General features: G+C 50.7%; 1 protein-coding gene across 2 annotated transcripts in view; it reads right to left on the bottom strand.

Annotated features, from left to right (window-relative positions):
* SOGA1 (suppressor of glucose, autophagy associated 1) overlaps nt 1-21,983 on the bottom strand; it is an 86,400-nt gene that overhangs the window by 6,624 nt on the left and 57,793 nt on the right. For both annotated transcript variants that reach the window (XM_032295023.1, XM_032295024.1), the window contains 7 exons: nt 21,052-21,282; nt 18,462-18,566; nt 17,355-17,522; nt 14,883-15,134; nt 9,192-9,263; nt 7,211-7,281; nt 3,220-4,570 (listed from right to left, as the gene is read on the bottom strand). In XM_032295023.1, the coding sequence (XP_032150914.1) occupies nt 3,220-4,570; nt 7,211-7,281; nt 9,192-9,263; nt 14,883-15,134; nt 17,355-17,522; nt 18,462-18,566; nt 21,052-21,282 (2,250 nt within the window). The remainder of the gene's footprint in view (nt 1-3,219; nt 4,571-7,210; nt 7,282-9,191; nt 9,264-14,882; nt 15,135-17,354; nt 17,523-18,461; nt 18,567-21,051; nt 21,283-21,983) is intronic.

Raw genomic sequence — 21,983 nt, 5'->3', positions numbered from 1 at the left:
AAAAAAAAAAAAAAAAAAAAAAAAAGTTACCAAAATAGAAAGAAATATATTTTTTCTTTTTTGGAGACAGGGTCTCCCTTTGTTGTCCGGGCTAGAGTACAGTGGCACAATCATGGCTCACTGCAGCCTCGACCTCAGGGCTTTAAGGATTTTCCCTCCTCTGTCTCCCAAGTAGCTGGGGCCACAGGCACGCAGCACCACCATGCCTGGATTTTTTTTTTTTTTTAAGATGGAGTTTCGCTCTGTCGCCCAGGCTGGAATGCAATGGTGCTGCCTTGGCTCACTGCAACCTCCACCTCCCAGGTTCATGCAATTCTCCTGCCTCAGCCTCCCAAGTAGCTGGGATTACAGGTGCCTGGCATCACACTCAGTTAATTTTTGTATTTTAAGTAGACACAGGGTTTTACTATGTTGTCCGGGCTGATGTTCAACTCCTGACCTCAAGTGATCCGCCTGCCTCGGCCTCCTAAAGTGCTACGATTACAGGCATGAGCCACTGCTCCCGGCCTTTTTTTATTTTGTTAATGTAGAGATGAGTCCTCGCCATGTTGCTCAGACTGGTCTTGAACACCTGGCTCAAGTGATCTGCCCACTTCCATCTCCCAAAGTGTTGGGATTAGAGACATGAGCCACTGTGCCTGGCCAAAATAGGAATAAATATTTTAAAGATGTTTTTAAATGGCAGCCAGCTGAGTGAGAGTAGAGAAAAGTAAAGCACTCACCACACACTGCTGGAGGCTGCAGAAATGGCACACTGAGAAACAATTTGGCAATATTTACCAAATAACTTTAAAACATTTATTTTTTCATCCTTTAATCTCATTTAATCTGCTACTTACACCTAAGGAAATAGTCTGAAATGTGAAAAAAATGGGTTTTGCACTAAGATGTTCACCACAATATTATTTACAATAGAGAAAAATTTGAAACCACCCAAATGTATAATAATAGAAAAGTAGAATGTTTGCTCGGCGTGGCGGCTCACTCCTGTAATCCCAGCACTTTGGAAGGCAGAGGCAGGGAGATCACGAGGTCAGGAGATGGAGACCATCCTGGCCAACATGGTGAAAACCCGTCTCTACTAAAATATAAAAAATTAGCTAGCCATGGTGGCAGGCGCCAAAGTCCCAGCTACTCAGGAGGCTGAGGCAGGAGAATCGCTTGAACCTGGGAGGTGGAGGTTACAGTGAGCTGAGATCATGCCACTGCATTCTAGCCTGATGACAGCGAGACTCCATCTCAAAAAAAGAAAAAAAAAAGTGGAACGTTTGAGTCCATCACAGCCCATTCCACACACAGCCCTTCTCATGTCTTTGTGCCCGCACTCAGTCCACGGCAGACCACATGGTACCACTCCCAGCCACAGCTAACTGGGGCAAGGGGTACACTTGCCTCTAGTTGGACCAATCAGAGTCTCCTTCTTTCAGAAATGTGGAATTGGGAGAGAAGGATCTGTGTCAGTGTCTCCCAGGGGCTTGAGCTGGAAGATGTTATAAAGCCAGAGCTGGGACAGCCCACCCAGTCCTTGTGCAAATACAACAGAGAAAGAGAGAAAAAGGAGGAATATGATATCAGAGAGGGTGAAGCTTTAGAGAGAGGAGAGGGCCGGGCGCGGTGGCTCAAGCCTGTAATCCCAGCACTTTGGGAGGCCGAGGCGGGTGGATCACGAGGTCAAGAAATCAAGACCATCCTAGTCAACATGGTGAAACCCCGTCTCTACTAAAAATACAAAAATTCAGCTGGGCATGGTGGCGTGTGCCTGTAATCCCAGCTACTCAGGAGGCTGAGGCAAGAGAATTGCCTGAACCCAGGAGGCGGAGGTTGCGGTGAGCCGAGATCGCGCCATTGCACTCCAGCCTGGGTAACAAGAGCGAAACTCTGTCTCAAAAAAAAAAAAAAAAAAAAAAAAGAGAGAGAGGAGAGGAAGACAGGGAAAAGCTGCTGAGGTCTTCAGGTTCCTACTCTTTGGGTTTTATAAAATATGCCATCTGGCTGGCCGCGGTGGCTCACATCTATAATCCCAGTACTTTGGGAGGCCGAGGTGGGCGGATCACCTAAGGTCGGGAGTTCGAGATCAGCCTGACCAACATGGAGAAAGCCCATCTCTAAAAAAAAAAAGAAAAAAAGAGAAAAAAATATATGCCATCCTTCAAACATATTTCCTTCCCTTTCTGCAAAGTTAACTTATATGCTTTCTAACATTCAAATAATGCTCACTAACATTCAAATAACGCTCACTAACTTAAAAGAAATGGATAGCAGGAGTAGGGTATGCAACAAAAGATCCTAAGAGGAAATGTGAGCACTTAGGTGTGAAGTCTTGATGGGGTGGGGAAGTGGTATGCCTCCTAATGTTTAACAATTCGTTTTCCGAGAGTGAGAGGAAGAGGCCTGATTTGTAGTGTTTGCCATTTTTATGCTATAGTCCTCCCACTGTTGCTAATCTCAAGGTACCAAGGTGATGTTAAACAGATGCTGGCAATTGGCTCCCACAAGCCAAACGACCTGGCTCCAGCACACCACCGGGTGGCAGGAGAGCAGTGGGGACGCCCCTTCCCTGGAGGGGACGCTGGCAGTCCCCAGTGGGTGGTGTGGAAGCAGCAGGTTAAGCCAGGTTCACTAGTTTCGTGGCATTCAGATCATGTGACCATTAGGTCTACGTTGTTCGGGGTCTGGGACCTTCCAACTCTATCCCAGACCAGCAGAAAAACTTCCTGGGACACATGGCCATGTCCCTGAATTTTTTATTTTATTTATATTTTTATATTTATGTGTGTGTGTGTGTGTGTGTGTATGTATGTGTGTATATATATATATATATATATATTTTTTTTTTTTTTTTTTGAGACGGAGTTTCGCTCTTGTTATCCAGGCTGGAGTGCAATGGCGCAATCTCAGCTCACGGCAACCTCTACCTCCTGGGTTCAGGCAATTCTCCTGCCTCAGCCTCCAGCGTAGCTGGGATTACAGGCACGCGCCACCATGCCCAGCTAATTTTTTTTTGTATTTTTAGTAGAGACGGGGTTTCGCCATGTTGGCCAGACTGGTCTCGAACTCCTGATCTCAGGTGATCCGCCCGCCTTGGCTTCCCAAGTTGCTGGGATTACAGGCATGAGCCACCTTGCCCAGCCCATATCTCTGAACTTAAAAACCAAAAGAGGTTGGACCGTATATACTAACTCCATCTCCCAAGATAAAGGATAGATCCCACCCACCTACCTCATTGGGAAGGACCATGGCTCCGTCTCCGTCCCGCGGGACACCATCCTTCCCCACCTGGGAGAGCATGGTGGTTCTGGCCTCCTCACTGCTGCCTGACTTGGTGGCCTTCTTGTTCAGGATCCTGGCCACCCCCTCCGGCTGATGGTAGCTGGCTGGGGAGAGGGGCTCTGGCTTCTTGGTGCCCTCCTCTCCTGCTGCTGAGGTGGGGCTTGGCGCCCGGCCGCACACATTCCGGAAGAACTCCTGCACAATGCCATACTTGGGAGGCTCGGGCTTGGCCCGTGTCTCAGACATGCCCAGTTTCCAGACAGACTCTGTGCTCCCTGAGTGCTCCACCACACTGAAGAGGCTGGAGAGTCCATCATTGATGTTTCTCAGTACAGGGCTGTCCCGCGTGGTGGTGGAGCGGGCCCAGGCCGAGCCGTTCTGCTTGCCCTGGTGCAGGTTCCACAGGCTGCGGTCCTTGCTGCTGTCCAGCTTGGACACGGACCGCCTCTGGAGCTTTGGTGAGCCATACTTGGGGGAGCAGCAGGGCCGCTCGATACGCGAATGGACTTTGTCCAGGGAGGAGGAGATCTGTTTGCTGCGCACAGACACGAGCGAAGAGCTGCGGGGTGACCAGGCCTTGCCGTGGAGGCTGCTGCGGGGTGGGTCAGTCTGCAGGCCCACGCTAACTGTGCGGATGGTCTGTGTGCCCACACTGGCCAGGCCCACTGTCTGGCTGGACGTGCTCTTCACTTTCCTCTCCAGTGAGCCCGAGCGCATGGCCTGGCGCACGCAGTTGGTGATCTCCTTCATGTCGTCACTCATGTTGCCTGACATCTCGAAGTCATGCAGGGCTGCTGGGAAGCCAGGCCCAGCCGCCGAGGGGCTGCCCCCTGAGCCTCCGTCCAGGCGCTGCCGTGAGAAGTTGCAGAGCCACCGACCATAGGAGCTCTCAGCCAGACCATCAGCCTCGGCCGACTCTTTGGGCTTGGCTGTGGTGAAGAGGAAGCCGGGCTCGATAATGATCTTGCCCTCTTTGTCATGAACCACAGGGACTCCCAGGCGCCGGGCCACCGGGGGGCTATAGTAGACTCGGATGCCCGTCTTATCAGGAGCCGTATAGCTGCGCTGCATCTGCCTCCCTGGGGGGTCCTGACAGGCCAGGGCACCCAGGTGGTTGCAGTCCCTTGAGGAGAGCCCAGGCTTCTCCTTGGTGTCTTTCTCTGGATCCCCTGGCTCAGAACTCACAAAGCCAAAGGCAGGGTTGTTAGGCAGCTTCTTGCCCCGGGCATCTCCACCAGCAAGGTAGGGGGAACAGTCCAGCAAACTTTCAAACTCAGACATGGAAGAAACAGATTTGGTCCTACAAAGGGCAGAGGAGGAAACACGGTTATGAGTAGAAATAATGAGTACACACACTGGTATACCACCCTGGTCCGGGTGCTGTGTCAGGGCAGAGACCAGGACTGTCTTGCTCACCTCATTTTCTTTTAAATTTTTCTTTTGAGACGCAGTCTTGCTCCATTGCCCAGGCTGGAGGGCAGTGGCGTGATCTCGGCTCACTACAACCTCTGCCTCCCTAGTCGAAGTGTTTCTCCTGCCTCAGCCTCTCAAGTAGCTGGAATTACAGGTGTGCCCCAGCATACCCAGCTTATTTTTGTATTATTAGTAGAGACAGGGTTTTGCCATATTGGCCAGGCTGGTCTTGAACTTTTGACCTCATGATCCACCCGCCTCAGCCTCACAAAGTAATGGGATTACAGGTGTGAGCCACCGTGCCAGGCCTTGTTCACCTCTTGTAGAAGATATTGTTGGTGCCCAGCACCACATTGTCTGCAATTTTCTTTTCTTTTTTTTTTTTCAAACACATCTTGGTATGTCACCCAGGCTGAAATGCAGTGGTGCAATAGTTCACTGTAGCCTCAAACTCCTGGGCTCAAGTGATCTTCCCATTTCAGCTTCCAGAGTAGCTGGGACTACAGGTGTGCACTACCACACCTGCGCACCTAGCTTTTTTTTTTTTTGGAGACAGAGTCTCATTCTGTTACCCAGGCTGGAGTGTAGTGGCATGATTTCAGCTCACTGCAACCTCTACCCCCTGGGTTCAAGCGATTCTCCTGTCTCAATCTCTGGAGTAGCTGGAATTACAGGCATGTGCCAGCATGCCTGGCTAATTTTCGTATTTTTACTAGAGGTGGAGTTTCACCATGTTGGCCAGGCTGATCTGGAACTCCTGACCTAAAGTAATCCACCCACCTTGACCTCTCAAAGTGCTGGGATTACAGGCATGAGTCACTGTTCCCAGCCTAATGCCTGGGTAATTTTTTAAAATTTTTTGTAGAGATGGGGGTCTCCCTATGTTGCCCAGGCTGGTCTCAAATTCCTGGCCTCAAGCAATTTTCCTGCCTCTCCCTCTCAAAATGCTGGAATTACAGGCATGAGCCACCACACCTGGCTTCTCTCAGCACTTTCACCTGTAAACCTAAAACTGCATACTAAACCATTCTCCACCTGATGGCTTTTTTTTTTTACTGTCTGTGGGATCATACTTGACCGCCACATAGAAGACACTAGACCCAGCACTTTGGGATGCCGAGATGGGCAGATCATCTGAGGTCAGGAGTTCAACACCAGCCTGGCCAACATGGTAAAACCCCATCCCTACTAAAAATACAAAAATCAGCTGAGTGTGGTGGCACACGCCTGTAACCCCAGCTACTTGGGAGGCTAAGGCAGGAGAATCACTTGAACCTGGGAGGCAGAGATTACAATGAGCCAAGATCCTCCAGCTACCTGGGAGGCTGAGGCAGGAAAATTGCTTGAATGTGGGAGGCGGAGGTTGCAGTGAGCTAAGAACACACCATTGCACTCCAGCCTGGGAGACAGAGCAAAACTCCATCTCAAAACAAAAAACAGAGGCCAGAAATAGCACAGAGTTAATGCCCCTAAACACAGCCCTGAAAATAGGTGGGATATGGTAAGCAAGTTCCCCAACCTCCTGTTCCTCGGGTGGGAAGACGCTAAGCTGTGTGTTCTGCTCTGACTCCCTGAGTTCCTCCAAGAACCTGAACTCCAACTGCCCATGGGATAACCCCGCTGAAGCTCCTTTTAGCGGCTGCTTTCCCTTCCCTGTTTCACTTCCAAGTGTTTCCTGAAAATCTGTCCCAGATAAACCATTTGCACTTAAATTCTTGTCTCAGGGTTTGTTTATGGGAGAACCCAAACTAAGATGCCATGAAACTCCTGGCACGCATGTTGCCTGAATCACTGAACATGCCAGGCATATGGAAGTAGGTTGCATGTGTCAGACCACTCTGATAACTCTAAGAGGCAGCTCCTATCATCCCCACTAGACAGAGATGGGAATTACTGCTCAAGGTCAAGATCATAGAGCTAGAGCTGGCAGGGCTGGCATTCAAAACTGGCCCTCTGACTCCGCCGCCTGTCCCGCCTGCCTTGCTTCTGGGCTGGTCTGATGGCAGCTGGGGTTCTGTTTCCCTTACTCCTTTCACGGGCTTCCTAGCAGTGAAGACATGGTCCTTATGCTCTTGGGGTAGGGGTCTCCTTGGCCACAGCACAGGACTGGGCCCAAAGGATGCTGCTCAATAATCCCAAGAACGGAGGTCCATCTTAACTCTCCTGACTCTGGAGACAGAGAGAAAAGAATCCCAAGAGGAAGTAAACGGTTTGTTTCCCAGCAAGCATGTGCTGGGGCCTGTCTTCCATGTTGCGAATCAACACACAGCAGCCTGAATTCCCACTGCCCCAAGGTTTCCAGCTCCTGAGTGGGTTCCAGAGAAACCATATCGTGATGCTTTCCCAACTTGGATATGGTGTGGTGGTGGAAGGAAGAGGGGAAAAGAGGCGGGGTGGGGCTGCAGCAAAAGCGGGCAGAGTGGGTTCGGGGCGCAGCAGCGGGTGGAGAGGGGCGGGGCTGTGAGCGGAGAGGGGCAGGGCTATGGGGCGGACAGAGAGGTGGAGCAGGGGGCCAGGATGTAAGTACCTCTTCAAACCGTTTCCTCCAAGCTCAACTTCGGAAACAGCCTCCTTGTCGTGGATCTTCTCGCTGTGTGTCTGTCAAGGAAGAGAGACAGGAAGGGTCAGTTCTGGCCACCAGAGCTCTAAGAACATGACACAGGAGACCAGCCTGGACCTCAACTCCTGAATCTCCTCATCTGGAGAGCAGGAATGCCGTCGTCAATGATCTAGCATGGTCAGTTTCTGGCTGCACTGCACCTAACACCTCCACCATATGTGATCCAGGCTGGGCCAGAGACAACTTAGAATTTAATCCAAAGGTGGTGACTGCAACGAAGCATCCAGTAGCTCACTGTTCAGTTGGTGGTGACAGCAGCAACCCAGCAGGTACTGTTCTGGGGTAGGCTTGTCTTCTCTGTCCTCACCCTCAGCCCCTCACTGAGCCCAGTACCTGGGTTTTCTTTTTCCTTTCCTTTTTTTTTTTTTGAGACAGAGCCTCTCTCCATTGCTCAGGCTGGAGAACAGTGGCACAATCTCAGCTTACTGCAACCTCCAACTCCCAGGTTCAAGTGATTTTCCTGCCTCAGCCTCCTGAGTACCTGGGATTACAGGCACCCACCACCACACCTAGCTAATTTTGGTATTTTTAGTAGAGACGGGGTTTCCCCATTTTGGCCAGGCTAGTCTCAAACTCCTGAGCCCAAGTGATCTGCCCGCCTCAGCCTCCCGAGGTGCTGGGATTACGGGTGTAAACCACTGTGGCCAGCCTTCTTTGTTCTTTTCTCTTTTTCTCCCCGAGATGCAGTCTTGCTCTCTTGCCCAGGCTAGACTGCACTGGCACGATCTCGGCTCACTGCAACCTCCGCCTCCTATGTTCAAGCAATTCTCCTGCCTCAGCCTCCCGAGTAGCTGGGATTACAGGCATGCTCCGCCACACCCAGGTAATTTTTGTATTTTTAGTAGAGACAGTGTTTCATCATGTTGGCCAGGCTCATCTCGAACTCCTGACCTCATGATTTGCAAACACCTCAGCCTCCTAAATTTCTGGGATTACAGGCATGAGCCACTGTGCCCAGCCTTCTTTTTTCTTTCAAAAAACAGTCTCACTATGTCACCCGGGCTAGAGTGCAGTGGCACGATCTTGGCTCACTGCAACCTCCACCTCCCAGGTTCAAGTAATTCTCCTGCCTCAGCCTCTCTAGTATCTGGGATTAATGGTGCATGCCACCACGCTTGGCTGACTTTTGTGTTTTTTTAGTAGAGATGGGGTTTCGCTGTGCTGGCCAGGCTGGTCTCAAACTCCTGACCTCAAGTTATCAGGCCACCTCAGCTTCCCAAAGTGCTAGGATTGCAGGCATGAGCCACCGCATCTGGCCTTGCACTGGTTTTCTCAACTACATCACCATTATTTGCTTTTGAGCCCCCAATAAAATCCTCTCCTGTCTCAGCTCCCCAGAATAGGTATGTATTTGCAACCAAGTCTCCTGACTGATGGACCACTGCCTCAGGCTGTCGTAGGATGAAGTGGGGCAATGTGAAGGGCCTCTGCATTCACTGTTTGGTTATTCACCGGGTGCTATGTGGACAGTGCACCTGCAGCTTATGGACAAACTTCAACCATGTGACCTTATTGGTCTCCACACCCAGGGATGGGTTAAGGCAGAACATGGGATTCTTATTTCCCAGTGAGGCAACTGGAGCTCAGAGGGAGACTGACTTATGCAAGATCACACAGCTATTTCCAGGCCCTGCTTTCCATAGGGGCAAAAGTGAAACCAAGATGGGCCTGGGGTTTCTCCCTCGGAGTTGGCAGAGGCTCGATCCTCCTCAAGTTCCAAACCACAGGCAGGAACTATGAGATACAGACCCCACGGCTGAGAAGCCCAAGGTGCAAGGGTGTGACCTGTGAGACAGGGTTAACAACTTCCTATCATGTCCCCCACAAGCAGGGACCTTTTCGGTGTAGCCAGGAGCCAAGAGAACATGGCAACAGCTGCCCTACTCACCTCCTTCCAGCTGTTGTCCTGCTTCTCCAGCTCTGAGTGCTTCAGGACCCAGGGGTCAGCAGCCTTCTGCAGCTGGGCAAGGGCAGAGAGGGTGGGTCGGTAATGGGCAAAGCTGGTAAGCAGGACCCCGCTCTGAGCAGGGCCACTCCCCAAATTCAACTCTGTAGCCCATGGAACCTACATCATGGACGAGGGGCCACCTTCTCAGTGGGTAGCAGCTCAGAGTGGCCCCTCCCACCCACCAGGTGGATTTGGAAAATGATAATAAAAGGAACTACTTGCAGACATCCTTCTAGATGTCATTATACCTAATATAGTAACAGCCATTACTGTGTGAATTCATGGTACAATTCACGGAACAGCTAGACTAGCTAAGCAGCAGCTATATCCCATCACAGTGGCAAATATAAGACCCAGACACCCCTGCTGCACCGTCCACAGTGGTCACTCATGGATCCCGGCAGTCTTTCCTGGTGGGCCTTAAGATGGCCTCTGGTTCCCTCCCCTCTTGGAGTTCTATCACCTCCAGGTGGCCTGTGATGGAACCCATCTCCTATAAACACATTAGTTAATTTTTTTTTTTTGAGACAGTAATCTTACTCTGTTGCCCAGACTGGAGTGCAGTGGTGTGCTCTTGGCTCACTGCAACCTCTGCCTCCTGGGTTCAAGTGATTCCCCTGTCTCAGCCTCTCAAGTAGCTGGGACTACAAGCACACGCCACCATGCCTGGCTAATTTTTGTTTTAGTACAGACGAGGTTTCACCATGTTGGCCAGGCTGGTCTTAATCTCCTGACTCAGGTGATCCACCTGCCTTGGCCTCCTAAAGTACTGGGATTACAGGTGTGAGCCACTACGCCTGGCCACATTAATTTAATCCTCACAGAAACTGTGTATGGTAGGTGTTTCTACGGTTATTCCCATTTCACAGATGAGAGCATCAAGACTAAGAAGTCGGGCAGCTGAATGAATGAATGATCATAACAACAGTGTAGCACATCTCATTGTTGGCAGCTTCATCTGTGCCATGTGGCACTACAACCTTCTCTGGAAGATTGCCTTGGACAACCAGAACCCAATCACTGTCAATGGTGGACAAAGCCAGGGGTCCAAAAGACAGGCCCAAAAGGCAGACCCCTTACCTTAAGATGGACCAACTGTGGGGTGATTTACTAGTTTACACCCTGGGCACGCCATGAGATAAGGCCAAGGGCAGACTTCATCTGCAGGCTTATCTTGCATGGCTTCTTCTCCTTCCCCATGCTGGCTCCATCTGTTAACAAATTGCTTGCACACAGGGTAACCAACGCATCTTGGTTTGCCCAGGACTTTCTCAGTGTTTGCAATGAAAATCCCCCATCCTAGAACCCTCAGTTCTGAAAAAACTAGGAGGCTATGACTGAGACTATTCTAATTTTAAAAGTCAAAGTCCCGGGGATGCCCTCAGTCCCAGGTCAGCCAGCATGGGTTGGTCACCTCACTTGTACTTGAATCCATGTTTAGGGCTTTGCTTCTAGGAACCCAACATGAGACAAACAGTATTAAGGGCAACAATGAAAATAACACTAGGCCACGTGTGGCAGCTCACACCTGTAATCCCAGAACTTTGAGAGGCCAAGGTGGGAGGATCACTTGAGCCAGCAGTTTAAGACCAGCCTGGGCATCATGGTGAAACCTCATCTCTATAAAAAAAATACAGAAGTTAGCCAGGCGTGGTAGAGTGTGCCTGTCATCCCAGCTACATGGGAGGCTGAGGTGGGAGGATCACTTGAGCCTGGGAGGCGGAGGTTGCAGTGAGCTGAGATGGCACCACTGCGCTCCAGCCTGGGTGACTAAGCAAGACCTTGTCTCAAAATAAGAAAAGAAAGAAAGGAAGAGAAAGGAAAGGAGGAAAGCAGGAAAGAAGGGAGGGAGGGAGAGAGGGAGGGAAGGAAGGAAGGAAGGAAGGAAGGAGGGAGGGAGGGAGGGAGGGAAGGAAGGAAGGAGGGAGGGAAGGAAGAAAGAAAGGAAGGAAATAACACTAACATTAGTGAACAGGAATGACAGATGTAGACCACAGAATCAAACCAAACCCCAGACAGGAGTGAGCCTAGGAAGCACTTTGAATCTTGCGGCTATCTCACTTTATTTCCACAGCTGCCCTGTAAGATGGGAAGGTCAAGTATGGTCATCCTTATTTTACAAATGAGGCCCAGAGATCAGAGGTGACTTGACTGGGATTGTACCTGGTGGAGCCAGGTATAAGGACTGGGGACTCCTGGTCAAAAGCTCTTTTCCACCAGCCACTCAGCTGCTTTCACCAGGCTGGCTTAGTAATCAGTCCGGTGTAAAGAAGAATGCTGCTTTGGGGGATCTGGTTTATTTTATTTAAAAAATTATTTTTTTTTTTGAGACAGAGTCTCTGTTGCCCAGGCTGGAGTGCAGTGGCACAATCTTGGCTCACTGCAATCTCTGCCTCCCAGGTTCAAGCAATTCTCCTGCCTCAGCCTCCCAAGTAGCTGAGACCACAGGTGCGCGCCACCATGCTGGGCTAATTTTTCTATTTTTAGTAGAGGCAGGTTTTCACCATATTGACCCAGCTGGTCTTAAACTCCTAACCTCATGATCTGCCCGCCTCGGCCTCCCAAAGTGCTGGGATTACAGGTGTAAGCTGCCGTGCCTGGCTGGGGGATCTGGTTTAAAGTGCAGGAGGCAGAGGAATGTCAGAGAGACCCGGCTGGAGCTAGAGGGCTGGCAAGTCCCTGATATGAAAACATCAGGACATGGAATCTGTGCCCTGATGAGCTGACAAGATCCACCTGTGGGTTGATATGTTCCCCCAGGAGTGACATAAAGCTTGTTTCATAATTTCAAAATCATTTTAGAAATATTTTGTTGCTAATAAGAAAGAATTCTTATTATTTTACAGACAGGAATTTGATTTGATGGTGCAAATAGACGCATGCATCTGACCTGCTTTCCATGGATACCTGGCTGGTTCTGGGATTTGTCAGTCATCTTGCCATCCTGCACTCCCCAAGCACAGGCTCCTAGCAGGTTTGAACCTCAAAGGACTGCTGTCCCTGCAGAAGAGTAGGCAGGGCCCAGAACCAGGAACTTTCCAGATTTGGGAGTTCTGCCAGATTCTGGTCCTATCCTTTACTCACTTTATGACTTTGGGTAAATCATTTTGCCTCATCTAAAAAAGGGGTTTAATGATAGTGATTTTGTGGCGCTGCTGAAGTACTGAAGGTAACATTAGGAGGAGAAAATAGGTAAGATAAATCAGCTCATGAAAAATGCTCACCTTCAGTAGAAGTCAGAGAAATGCAAACTAAAGCAACGAGAGCATTTCACACCCTAACTTGGGCAGATGTTTCAAAGATTGGTAATCACAAGAACTGGCAAAGATAAAGCAAAAAGAGACTTCTTGTCCTTCTCACTGTGCGGCTGGTGGGAGTATACATGGGCATAGCTTTTCTAGAAGGCGGCTTGGCAGTTACTGTCAACTATAAATGCATATGCCCTTGAATTTAGCAATTTCACCTCTAAGAATCTATCCTACTGAAATATTCATGCATGTGCAGAAATATATGTGTGGAGATGTTCACTGAGGCACAACTTGAATTTTTTTTTTTCTTTTTTTAAATACGAAGTCTTGCTCTGTTGCCCAGGCTGGAGTGCAGTGGAACAGCTCACTGCAGCCTCTATCTCCTGAGCTCAAGCAATCCTCCCACCTCAGGCTCCCATGCAGCTGGTACTGTAGGCACACACTGCCACATCCAGTTTCAGGTACAACTTTTAATAATGAAAAACCGGAAACAATCTAGATTTCATCACTGTGGATAACAAATCATAGCATCTCCACACTAGGAACACCAGGCAGCAGTCACATTGAACGAGGAAGGCCTCTATTCCCTTTTGTGAACAGATCTTCATGAAAGAGGCAAAGTATAAATAACATTTACATTACAATTTGATTAATGAGTCAAAAACAAAACAAACCCCTGTAAATATAAATTTAAATAGCAAGAAAGGCCCAGCTACTTGGGAGGCTGAGGTAGCAGGATGGCTTGAGACCAGGAGCTCAATCTCAGCCTGATCCATATAGTAAGACCTCATCTTAAAAAAAAAATTTAATTAAAAAAAATGACAAGAGGGCCAGGCGCAGTGGCTCACATCTCTAATCCCAGCACTTTGGGAGGCCAAGGCGGGTAGATCACGAGGTCAAGAGATCGAGACCATCCTGGTCAACATGGTAAAACCTCGTCTCTACTAAAAATACAAAAAAGTAGCTGGGCATGGTGGCGCGTGCCTATAGTCCCAGCTACTTGGGAGGCTGAGGCAGGAGAATTGCTTGAACCCAGGAGGCGGAAGTTGCCATGAGCCAAGATTATGCCATTGCACTCCAGCCTGGGTAACAAGAGCAAAAGTCCATCTCAAAAAAAAAAAAAAGACAAGAAAGGGATTGTGTTGAAATATGCCTTTGTAATATTGGACCTTATATAAAGATGAAGTCCTGATTTATGTAATTAAAATTAAAAGTAAGGCCAGACGCGGTGGCTCACACCTATAATCTCAGCATTTTGGGAAGCTGAGGTGGGAGGATCACCTGAGGCTAGGCGTTTGAGACCAGCCTGGCCAACATGGTGAGACCCTGTCTCTACTAAAAACACAAAAATTGGCCAGGTGTGGTCACACACACCTGTAATCCCAGCTACTCAGGAGGCTGAGGCCCGGTAATCACGTGAACCTGGGAGGCGGAGGCTGCAGTGAGCCAAGTGCGCGCTGCACTCCAGCCTGGGTAACAGAGCGACACTCTGTCTCAAATAAATAAGTAAATAAAAATAAAAGTGAAAGAAAGGGAAAAGTCGGCCGGGCGCGGTGGCTCAAGCCTGTAATCCCAGCACTTTGGGAGGCCGAGGCAGGTGGATCACGAGGTCAAGAAATCGAGACCATCCTGGTCAACATGGTGAAACCCCGTCTCTACTAAAAATACAAAAAATTAGCTGGGCATGGTGGCACGTGCCTGTAATCCCAGCTACTAAGGAGGCTGAGGCAGGAGAATTGCCTGAACCCAGGAGGCGGAGGTTGCGGTGAGCCGAGATCGCGCCATTGCACTCCAGCCTGGGTAACAAGAGTGAAACTCCGTCTCAAAAAAAAAAAAAAAAAAAAAAAAAAAAGGGAAAAGTCAAAATAAAGAGTGCAGGAGAGCGGCATATGGTAGGTGTTGGCTGGCTGCATGAAGTGAACTATAATGGGGAGTGATGATCAGTGATTGCTTTTCCTGTCCTTTTGATTGAAGGACTCACAATTTTCCCATGAGAACCACTCTTAGTTCCTCCCTCTTGGTTCCTGGGTTTGGGTAGGCTCCAGCGTTGGGCACATGCCTCATATCTGGCCAATCCACTGTAATTGCTAAGCTCTAAGATATGAGCATGAAACTGACGGTTGCCATATTTGGGAACAGCTAGTTTAAGAGTAAAGCTGGCACAGAGGAAAGCAGGCCTGTCAGACTAAGGCAGATACAAAGATCTAGTTCCCACTGCATTCTCTAAGTGCCTGGATCCAGCTATACCTGAAGGAGATACTGCACCAGACCTCTCTGGACAAGCAACTAGATCCAGCTATAGCTGAAGGAGATCCTGCTTCTGAATCATTTCTGTAGCAACTCTCCCTTGTGGGTGGAAGCACCTGGCAGGTGCGAGCCTCACCTGGCTTAGGCGGTTCTGTAGCTCCTTCAACTGCTGCTCCACCTGCTGCTTCTCACCCTGCAGCCGCTCCACCAGCTGCAGCTTCTCCTGGCTCCAGTTCTGCTCACTGATCTGCAACTGCCTCGTTAGCTCCATGACAGCGCTGTAGGACTCAGCCAGGAGGTGCTGCTGCTCCTCACGCTCCCTCTGTAGGGCTACCTTCCAGTCGGGCCCTGCCCGCTCCCCGGCCCCCTTCCCTGCCTTCAGCTCCATCTGCGGGAAAGAAGCAGACTGGGCAGCTGACACCAGAGGCCACTCCTCTCGGCCCTCCTCTCTCCTTCCCTCCTGGGTGCGGGCAGAGGAAAAGGGGAGAGGTCCCCTCAGAAGAGCCCTCACCAGGAACTAACCCAGCTTAGTCCTCCTCACTCAGAACTAACCCCTAACCCCTCCATGCAATAAGGGTTTGAAGAGCTCTTTTGTTTTGTTTTGTTTTGAGATGAAGCTTCGCTTTTGTTGCCCAGGCTGGAATGCAATGGCACGATCTCGGCTCACCGCAACCTCTGCCTCCTGGATTCAAGCAATTCTCCTGTCTCAGCCTCCCAAGTAGCTGGGATTACAGGCATGTGCCACCACACCCAGCTAATTTTTTGTATTTTTAGTAGAGATGGGGTTTCTCCATGTTGGCCAGGCTGGCCTCAAACTCCAAACCTCAGGTGATCCACCCATCTCAGCCTCCTAAAGTACTGGGATTACAGGCATGAGCCACCGTGCCCAGCTGAAGAGCTCTTTCTATAAGCCAAGTTCTGTGCTGTGGGCTTTTCAGGGATGATGTCAGTATCTTCATGAAAACTCTGCAAGATTACTATCAGTATCCATATTTTACAGAGGAGGGAGAGGTTCAAAGGGGCTATTTGTTCACACAGCAACATCATGGACCGGCTCCTAGTCATTGCTTCTTATGATATCCCATCAACTCTTACCAGCAGTATGGGTTTGAGTTGATGGGGAACATGCTTTATATTCCCTCCTAGCAAGCTGGGGGCCTCGCCTTGCCTCCCACAGGCCTGCATGGGAACATGTACACAGTCACTAACACATGTGCAGTGGTCACTCCAGCAAGATAGCTTTCTCAGCCCCTGACCTCAGGGTGGCAGAAAGGGGAATGTGCAACCTTTAGACTCAATGTCCCCTTTTATCCCCAGTGGGCTGGTCAGGTTCTTGGTGGGAGGAGCACCTGAAATGCCCAGGTCTATGGGGGCAGTGGGTGCAACAGACACCGTGGAATGCGCAGATGGAGGGAGCTGGGAGATCTGCAGAGAGGGTTAGGAGGGGAGAGCAGTGGCCCCAGGAAGTATCCAGGAGACTGTGAGCAGTTGGAAGAAGGTGGAATTGGGGCCGGGTGCGGTGGCTCATGCCTGTACTCCCAGCACTTTGGGAGGGTGAGGCGGGGAGATCACTTAAGATCTGAAGTTCGAATTAGCCTGGCCAACATGGTGAAACCCCGTCTCTACTAAAAATACAAAAATTAGCTGGGCGTGGTGGCATGCCACCTGTGATTCCAGTTACTTTGGGGGCTGAGGCAGGAGAATCACTTGAACCCGGGAGGTGGAGGTTGCAGTCAGCCAAGACTGCACCTCTGCTCTCCAGCCTTTGAGAGTGAGACTCCATCTCAAAACACACACACACACACACACACACACACACACACACACACACACACACGGAGACAGAATTGGGGTCACAGGGAGCCAGGGGTTAGAGGTTTGGGGGAGCAAGGGTCAGTCCGCCACTTATTAGCTGGGTGACCTTTGGAGAGAAATTTAACTCCTCTGTGCCAGTTTTGTCATCTGTCCAGCAGAGACCATTGGAGTGTCTGCCTCCCAGGGGCTGGTGATGCCCGGGAAGGCAGCTTGCAGTAGGGGCAAGCTGGATGGAAGAAGCTGGAGCCCGAGCTGTGGGGTCAGATCATCCTCTCCGAGTGGGAGGAAGCCCACCCTCTCACTTTTCAGGCCAAAGGAGAGCAGCAAGTAGCCCTCAAGCACACAACAGACACCAAACCCCCAGGGCTCCTGGTTAAGGCTCCTTTGGGCATGCTGGGGAGTTGGGAGGGGAGGGCCCCAGTTTGAGTGGAGAGAGTAAAACAGAGCCAGGTAGTGGGGGCTAAGGGAGTGCTTATGCGGAAAGGAAGGAGCAGATGAGAACAGCCGGCAGTGAGGATGCACGCTGGCCTCACCTGTGAGCCCATGGTGCAACAGAGGCGCCTGTGATGCTCCCGTGCCTCTCTGTCAATCGCCCACCTTCCTTCCCTGTCCCATTCCCCACCGTTTCTGATACTCTTGCTGTGTGACTTTAGGAAAGTCTCTTGCCCTCTCTGGCAGGCGAAGGGGTTCTTATTCCTCTAGGAGCATGGCCTTGGCATCCTTCTCCCAGATCCGACAGCTAAAGGCCTGGCTGAGGGCAAGGGGAGAGGCCTCTGACAGGTGGGGGGCTCACCTGGGTGGTATGGCCCTTGAGCTCTGCCCGCTCTGTCTCCCAGGTAGCCTTGGCCTTGGCAAACTGTTGCTGAAGCTCCGTCAGACCACGGCGTTCATCCCGGAGCAGCCAGCACAGCTCCTTCAGCGTCACCTTCATGTCGGCCAGTGTCTTGATGTACTCATTGGGCTGCAGGCAGGAGGCAAAGCCTGAGTCAGGAGCCTCCGGGGGTGGGGGGGAACCTGGGCTCAGAAAACTCACCTAGAAGTCCAGCTCCGACTCTACGAGGCCTCGGGCAAGTCACACGACCTCTCTAGGTCATCTCACCCATCAAATGGGAAGGACAAGCCCAGCCCTGCTACCTCCTAGGCTGACATGAGTCCCAAATCTGACACTAACAAAATCCTGCAATTACAGTAATCATTCAGCTCAGCCTAACTGGGCTGAATCATCTGGCTGCTTCTTCAGGGCTCAGCAGGGTCTGAGCTTTGGGTCTTTCTCCTACTCAGGATCTGCCTCTCTGATACACTGCAGGCCACACATGGGGTCTAATGCACAGAGACCCTCAGTTTGCCTGACTCCATCCCAAATCTTCTCTCCTGGGCCCGTGCCCTCATTTCCCATCCCTACCCCAGCTCACCGTGTGTGACCCTGGGATCCTGACCCCACTGCTCTCTCTGACTTATGGCTTGATTTGAGAGTTCCTGACCCTAGACCAGAAAGCCCCTCTTCACATGACCCTAGCCTGATGTCCTTGCCCTCACCATACTCAATACCAAGCCATACTCAATACTGGAATACCTTACCACATCTCTGCACACATAATTCTCTTGGTCCAGAATAGTCTTTCCCCCATTCTCTATTAGGTAAACTCCTATACAACCTTCAAAACCCATCAACCATGACCCCTTCTCTGTGATACTGTCCCTTATACTCCAAAGAGAATTAATTGCTGTCTTGCTTATGATCCCACAGTGGACTCCGTCACTGCCCTGGGAAGACCAGGCAATAACCCTCTGCAGCTCCAGTGTCCAGGGATGCAGTCAGAGAAAGCCGCAGGAATTGACCACTGAGCAGACCAAAGGAATGAATGGACACAATAGGACAGGGAAGGGGATGGGGGCACACCGTGTTCTGGGTCCAGCTGTCCCCAATGCAGGCCTTGTTATCAGAATGCTGAGCGTTTATCTCCTCTTCCTCCATCAGCAGGTACAGCTCCTTCATGCTGTTCACCTATTTGTTAAAAACCATGATTAACAGCGGGTGGGAAGTTTTCCTAAGTTTTAATTTCAACCTTGGGCACCACGTAGGTCGAGGAGCATGGCTGGACAGTCAGGCCCTCCTAGCCTCCCATGACACCTACTCTGCCCCAAAGACCAGGAAGCAGCCCTGACAGTCACTCTGAAAGAACCATGTTGACAGGCTGGGCCAAGGCAGGCACTGTGGGTGAAATGAAAAGGCCACAAGCACTCCCACGACGCTACATAAGGGCGACCAAAGGTTTGCGTGGACAGAAGGGACCTTGCTGGGTGGGGGTTGGATTTATTGCTGATGGATTCTGGGCAGGAGTCCAGAGCCAGCCAAGGAGATCAGGGACCTAGTGCAGGATGGAAATGAAGCAAAAGGAAGCGAGCCACCTTCTGTGCTCAAGCAATCCTGCCTTAGCCTCCCCAGATGCTGGGATTCTAGGTGCAAGCTACTGTGCCCAGCATGATTACACTGATATTTTATTAACCATGCCTATTTTGGTAAATGTATATATTTCTTAACTATAGGCATATATGTTACGTAATTTTTTTTCGTCTCTTTTTTTTTTAAAGACAGTTTTACTGTGTCACTAGGCTGGAGTAAAAAGGCATGATCTTGGCTCACTGCAACCTCTGCCTCCCAGGTTCAAGTGATTCTCCTGCCTCAGGCTCCCGAGTAGCTGGGACTACTGGTGCACATCACCACTGCCAGCTAATTTTTGTATTTTTAGTAGAGACAGGGTTTCACCATGTTGGCCAGGCTGGTCTCAAACTCCTTACCTCAAGAGATCTGCCCACCTTAGCCTCCCAAAGTGCTGAGATTACAGGTGTAAGCCACCGCACCTGGCCTATTTTCTATGTTTACACCCTATTTTCTTTTTTCCTAAAGTAAGTTTTTCTCATTTACTCTAGGATATGGAAATGGCTAGAAAGGTTTTCACCAAATGTGGAGGGTTTGTCTGAGACAAACTGACTTAAAACATAGACTATGTGGCCTGCAGGTCACTCGCTTAAGCTGAGCTTCATCCAGAGGCCTGTGAGGCTTCCAAACAGCTGGGAGAGCTCCTGTTTCCAAACATCACAGAAGAGACACCTTCAGACAGGAGGCCCGAGGCAGATGCTCCCAGGGGCAGCCCTGCTGGGTTCTTGAGCTTCCTCTCCCATGGGTGCCTTTGTGTCAGGCACTGCAGGGCCAGGGAAGCAGGGCCAGGGAAGCAGGGCGTGGGCCCATGGAATGGTGATAAAGACTCTCCCATGAGGCCCTGGGGAGGAGCTGGTGACCTGCAAGAATGAGCCCCACTGAGATGGGGTGATGCAGGGTCTCACTACACACTCAGGTCTGTCATGCCTGGCCCCTGGGGCATCTGGGCTCCTCTGGGGTACCCCTGATGGCGTATGTGGCAACTTGAGGCACGCCAGTGGTCCCTACTGCCTCTGGAAAGGGGCCTCCAGAGAATAGCTTGGACCACAGGAGGGCCAAGCCTGGGCTACACTCGAGGCACCTGAACCCAGAAGGACAAGGCCAAAGTGAGCAATGCCAACTAAGATGAGTGTGACCAAGGTCTGACATCCTTACAAGTCCCCTTCTCCACCCCGCTGCTGTGCTGATGACAGGAGACAAGGGCTCTGAGCAGCAAAGGGTCCTGCACAGACTGGGGCATGAATGGGCCAGGTGGGTCCCTTCCAAGCTTCACACATTCTCAAAGCTCCACCCCACGTTTCCTGCCACATCCTAAAACTACTGTACTATCACCAGTGTTTTTAAGCCAGCTTACTGCCTTTAGTTAAATAAACATATCTTTCAGCCTGGCGTGGTGGCTCATGCTTGTAATCCCAGCACTTTGGAAGGCCGAGGCGGGCAGATCACTTGAAGTCAGGAATTCAAGACCAGCCTGGCCAACGTGGAGAAACCCTGCCTCTACTAAAAATACAAAAATTAGCTGGGCATGGCAGCATGTGCCTGTAATCTCAACTACTCAGGAGGCTGAGGCAAAAGAATTGCTTGAATCCTGGAGGCAGAGGTTTCAGTGAGCTGAGATAGTGCCACTGCACTCCAGCCTGGGCAACAGAGTGAGAATTCTGTCTCAAAAAAAAAAAAAAAAAAATCTAGGTAGTGGCACACGGGAGCCTCTCAGGGCACTAAATATAAGTGTATACTTGTACCTGACACTACTGCAACAAAACTGGATTACGACATTCACCTCGATACCGTGGCCTCCGAGGACTGTGTTAAAGACCTGCCAGCCCCGAGGATCCTTTCTTCTGTTGGGGCCAGGACCAAGGTTGTCATCTTCCTCATGGTATCCCCAGCAAGCACCCTCTAATGCCCAGTAAAGACCAACGAATGCAGGGAAGGAAGCCTGCAAGCTGATGGCAAGTATGTGAGCCTAGGAGCTGTGTCAATACCAGCTGAGTGTCCCTTCCTTGTCCCTCTCTCCACAGCCCCCTCCCAGTCCCAGGCCCAATCTTACCTCGAGGAAGTCATCCCCCTCACTGGGCAAAACCTTGCCCTGCCGCCAGCGCTTGAGGAACCACCTGAGCTTCATGAAGAGCAGCAGGAAGTTGTGCTTGAACTGCTGGGACTCCTGCACCAGCATGTTCTTCTCCTGGCTCCAGAATTTCTGCTCCAGCCTCCGCTGGAGGCTCAGACTCTGCAGCTCAAACTCCCGCCTCAGGAGCGCCCTCTGCTGGTCCTCCTTCAGCTGCGGGGGACAAGAGCTTGAGCAACCCCAGGACCCTGCCCTCTCCCCCGCCCCATTTCCAGGCCCCTGAACAGGGGCAGGGAGGAGAGTCTGGGTGGTGCCTGTGGGTGATTCCTGCCAGGGATGCCACCACGTGTGGTGCAATCTATTCAGATGAGCACTGCCCTTTGCTACTGGAGCCACAGTGACACATCAGTGAAGGAGCTGGGATTTGAATCCGGCTCTGACTAAAAAAACCATGACATCATATACTGAGCACCTCCTGGGCACCAAATGTCTCACATGAACTTTCATGTTCAATGAGGAACTGGTGAGGGTGAACTTTAATAGCAGGGATGGGTGACACATAGAGAGCAGAAGGTGTGCCAGGGTTGAGGACAACTGATGACTATGCGCCACCCTAGGAAGCAATGCAGTGTCATGCTAACAAAGGGACCTGGATTAGAGGCCCAGCCCCGCTGAGCTCGGGGTGTGCAACCCTGGACAGAGCACTCCGGCTCTGTGGGCATCAGTTTCCTCATCCATAAAATGGTGATAAGGGAGGGCACGAGGATTAAAGGACATAACGGGTGGAAAGTGCATTGTACTGGCCAGCATACAGTAAGGGCTTAACAAATGTTATTCCAGAACTATTATCTGGATTAGGAGCCAGGTCTGATGAGGGCACCATTTCATAAATGGGAGACTGAGGTCCTGGGAGA

This window comes from Sapajus apella, unplaced genomic scaffold, assembly GCF_009761245.1.
Source record: "Sapajus apella isolate SASKATOON/1434 unplaced genomic scaffold, GSC_monkey_1.0 scaffold33, whole genome shotgun sequence".
NCBI lineage: Eukaryota > Metazoa > Chordata > Mammalia > Primates > Cebidae > Sapajus > Sapajus apella.
This window is presented reverse-complemented; position numbering and strand designations above follow the sequence as displayed.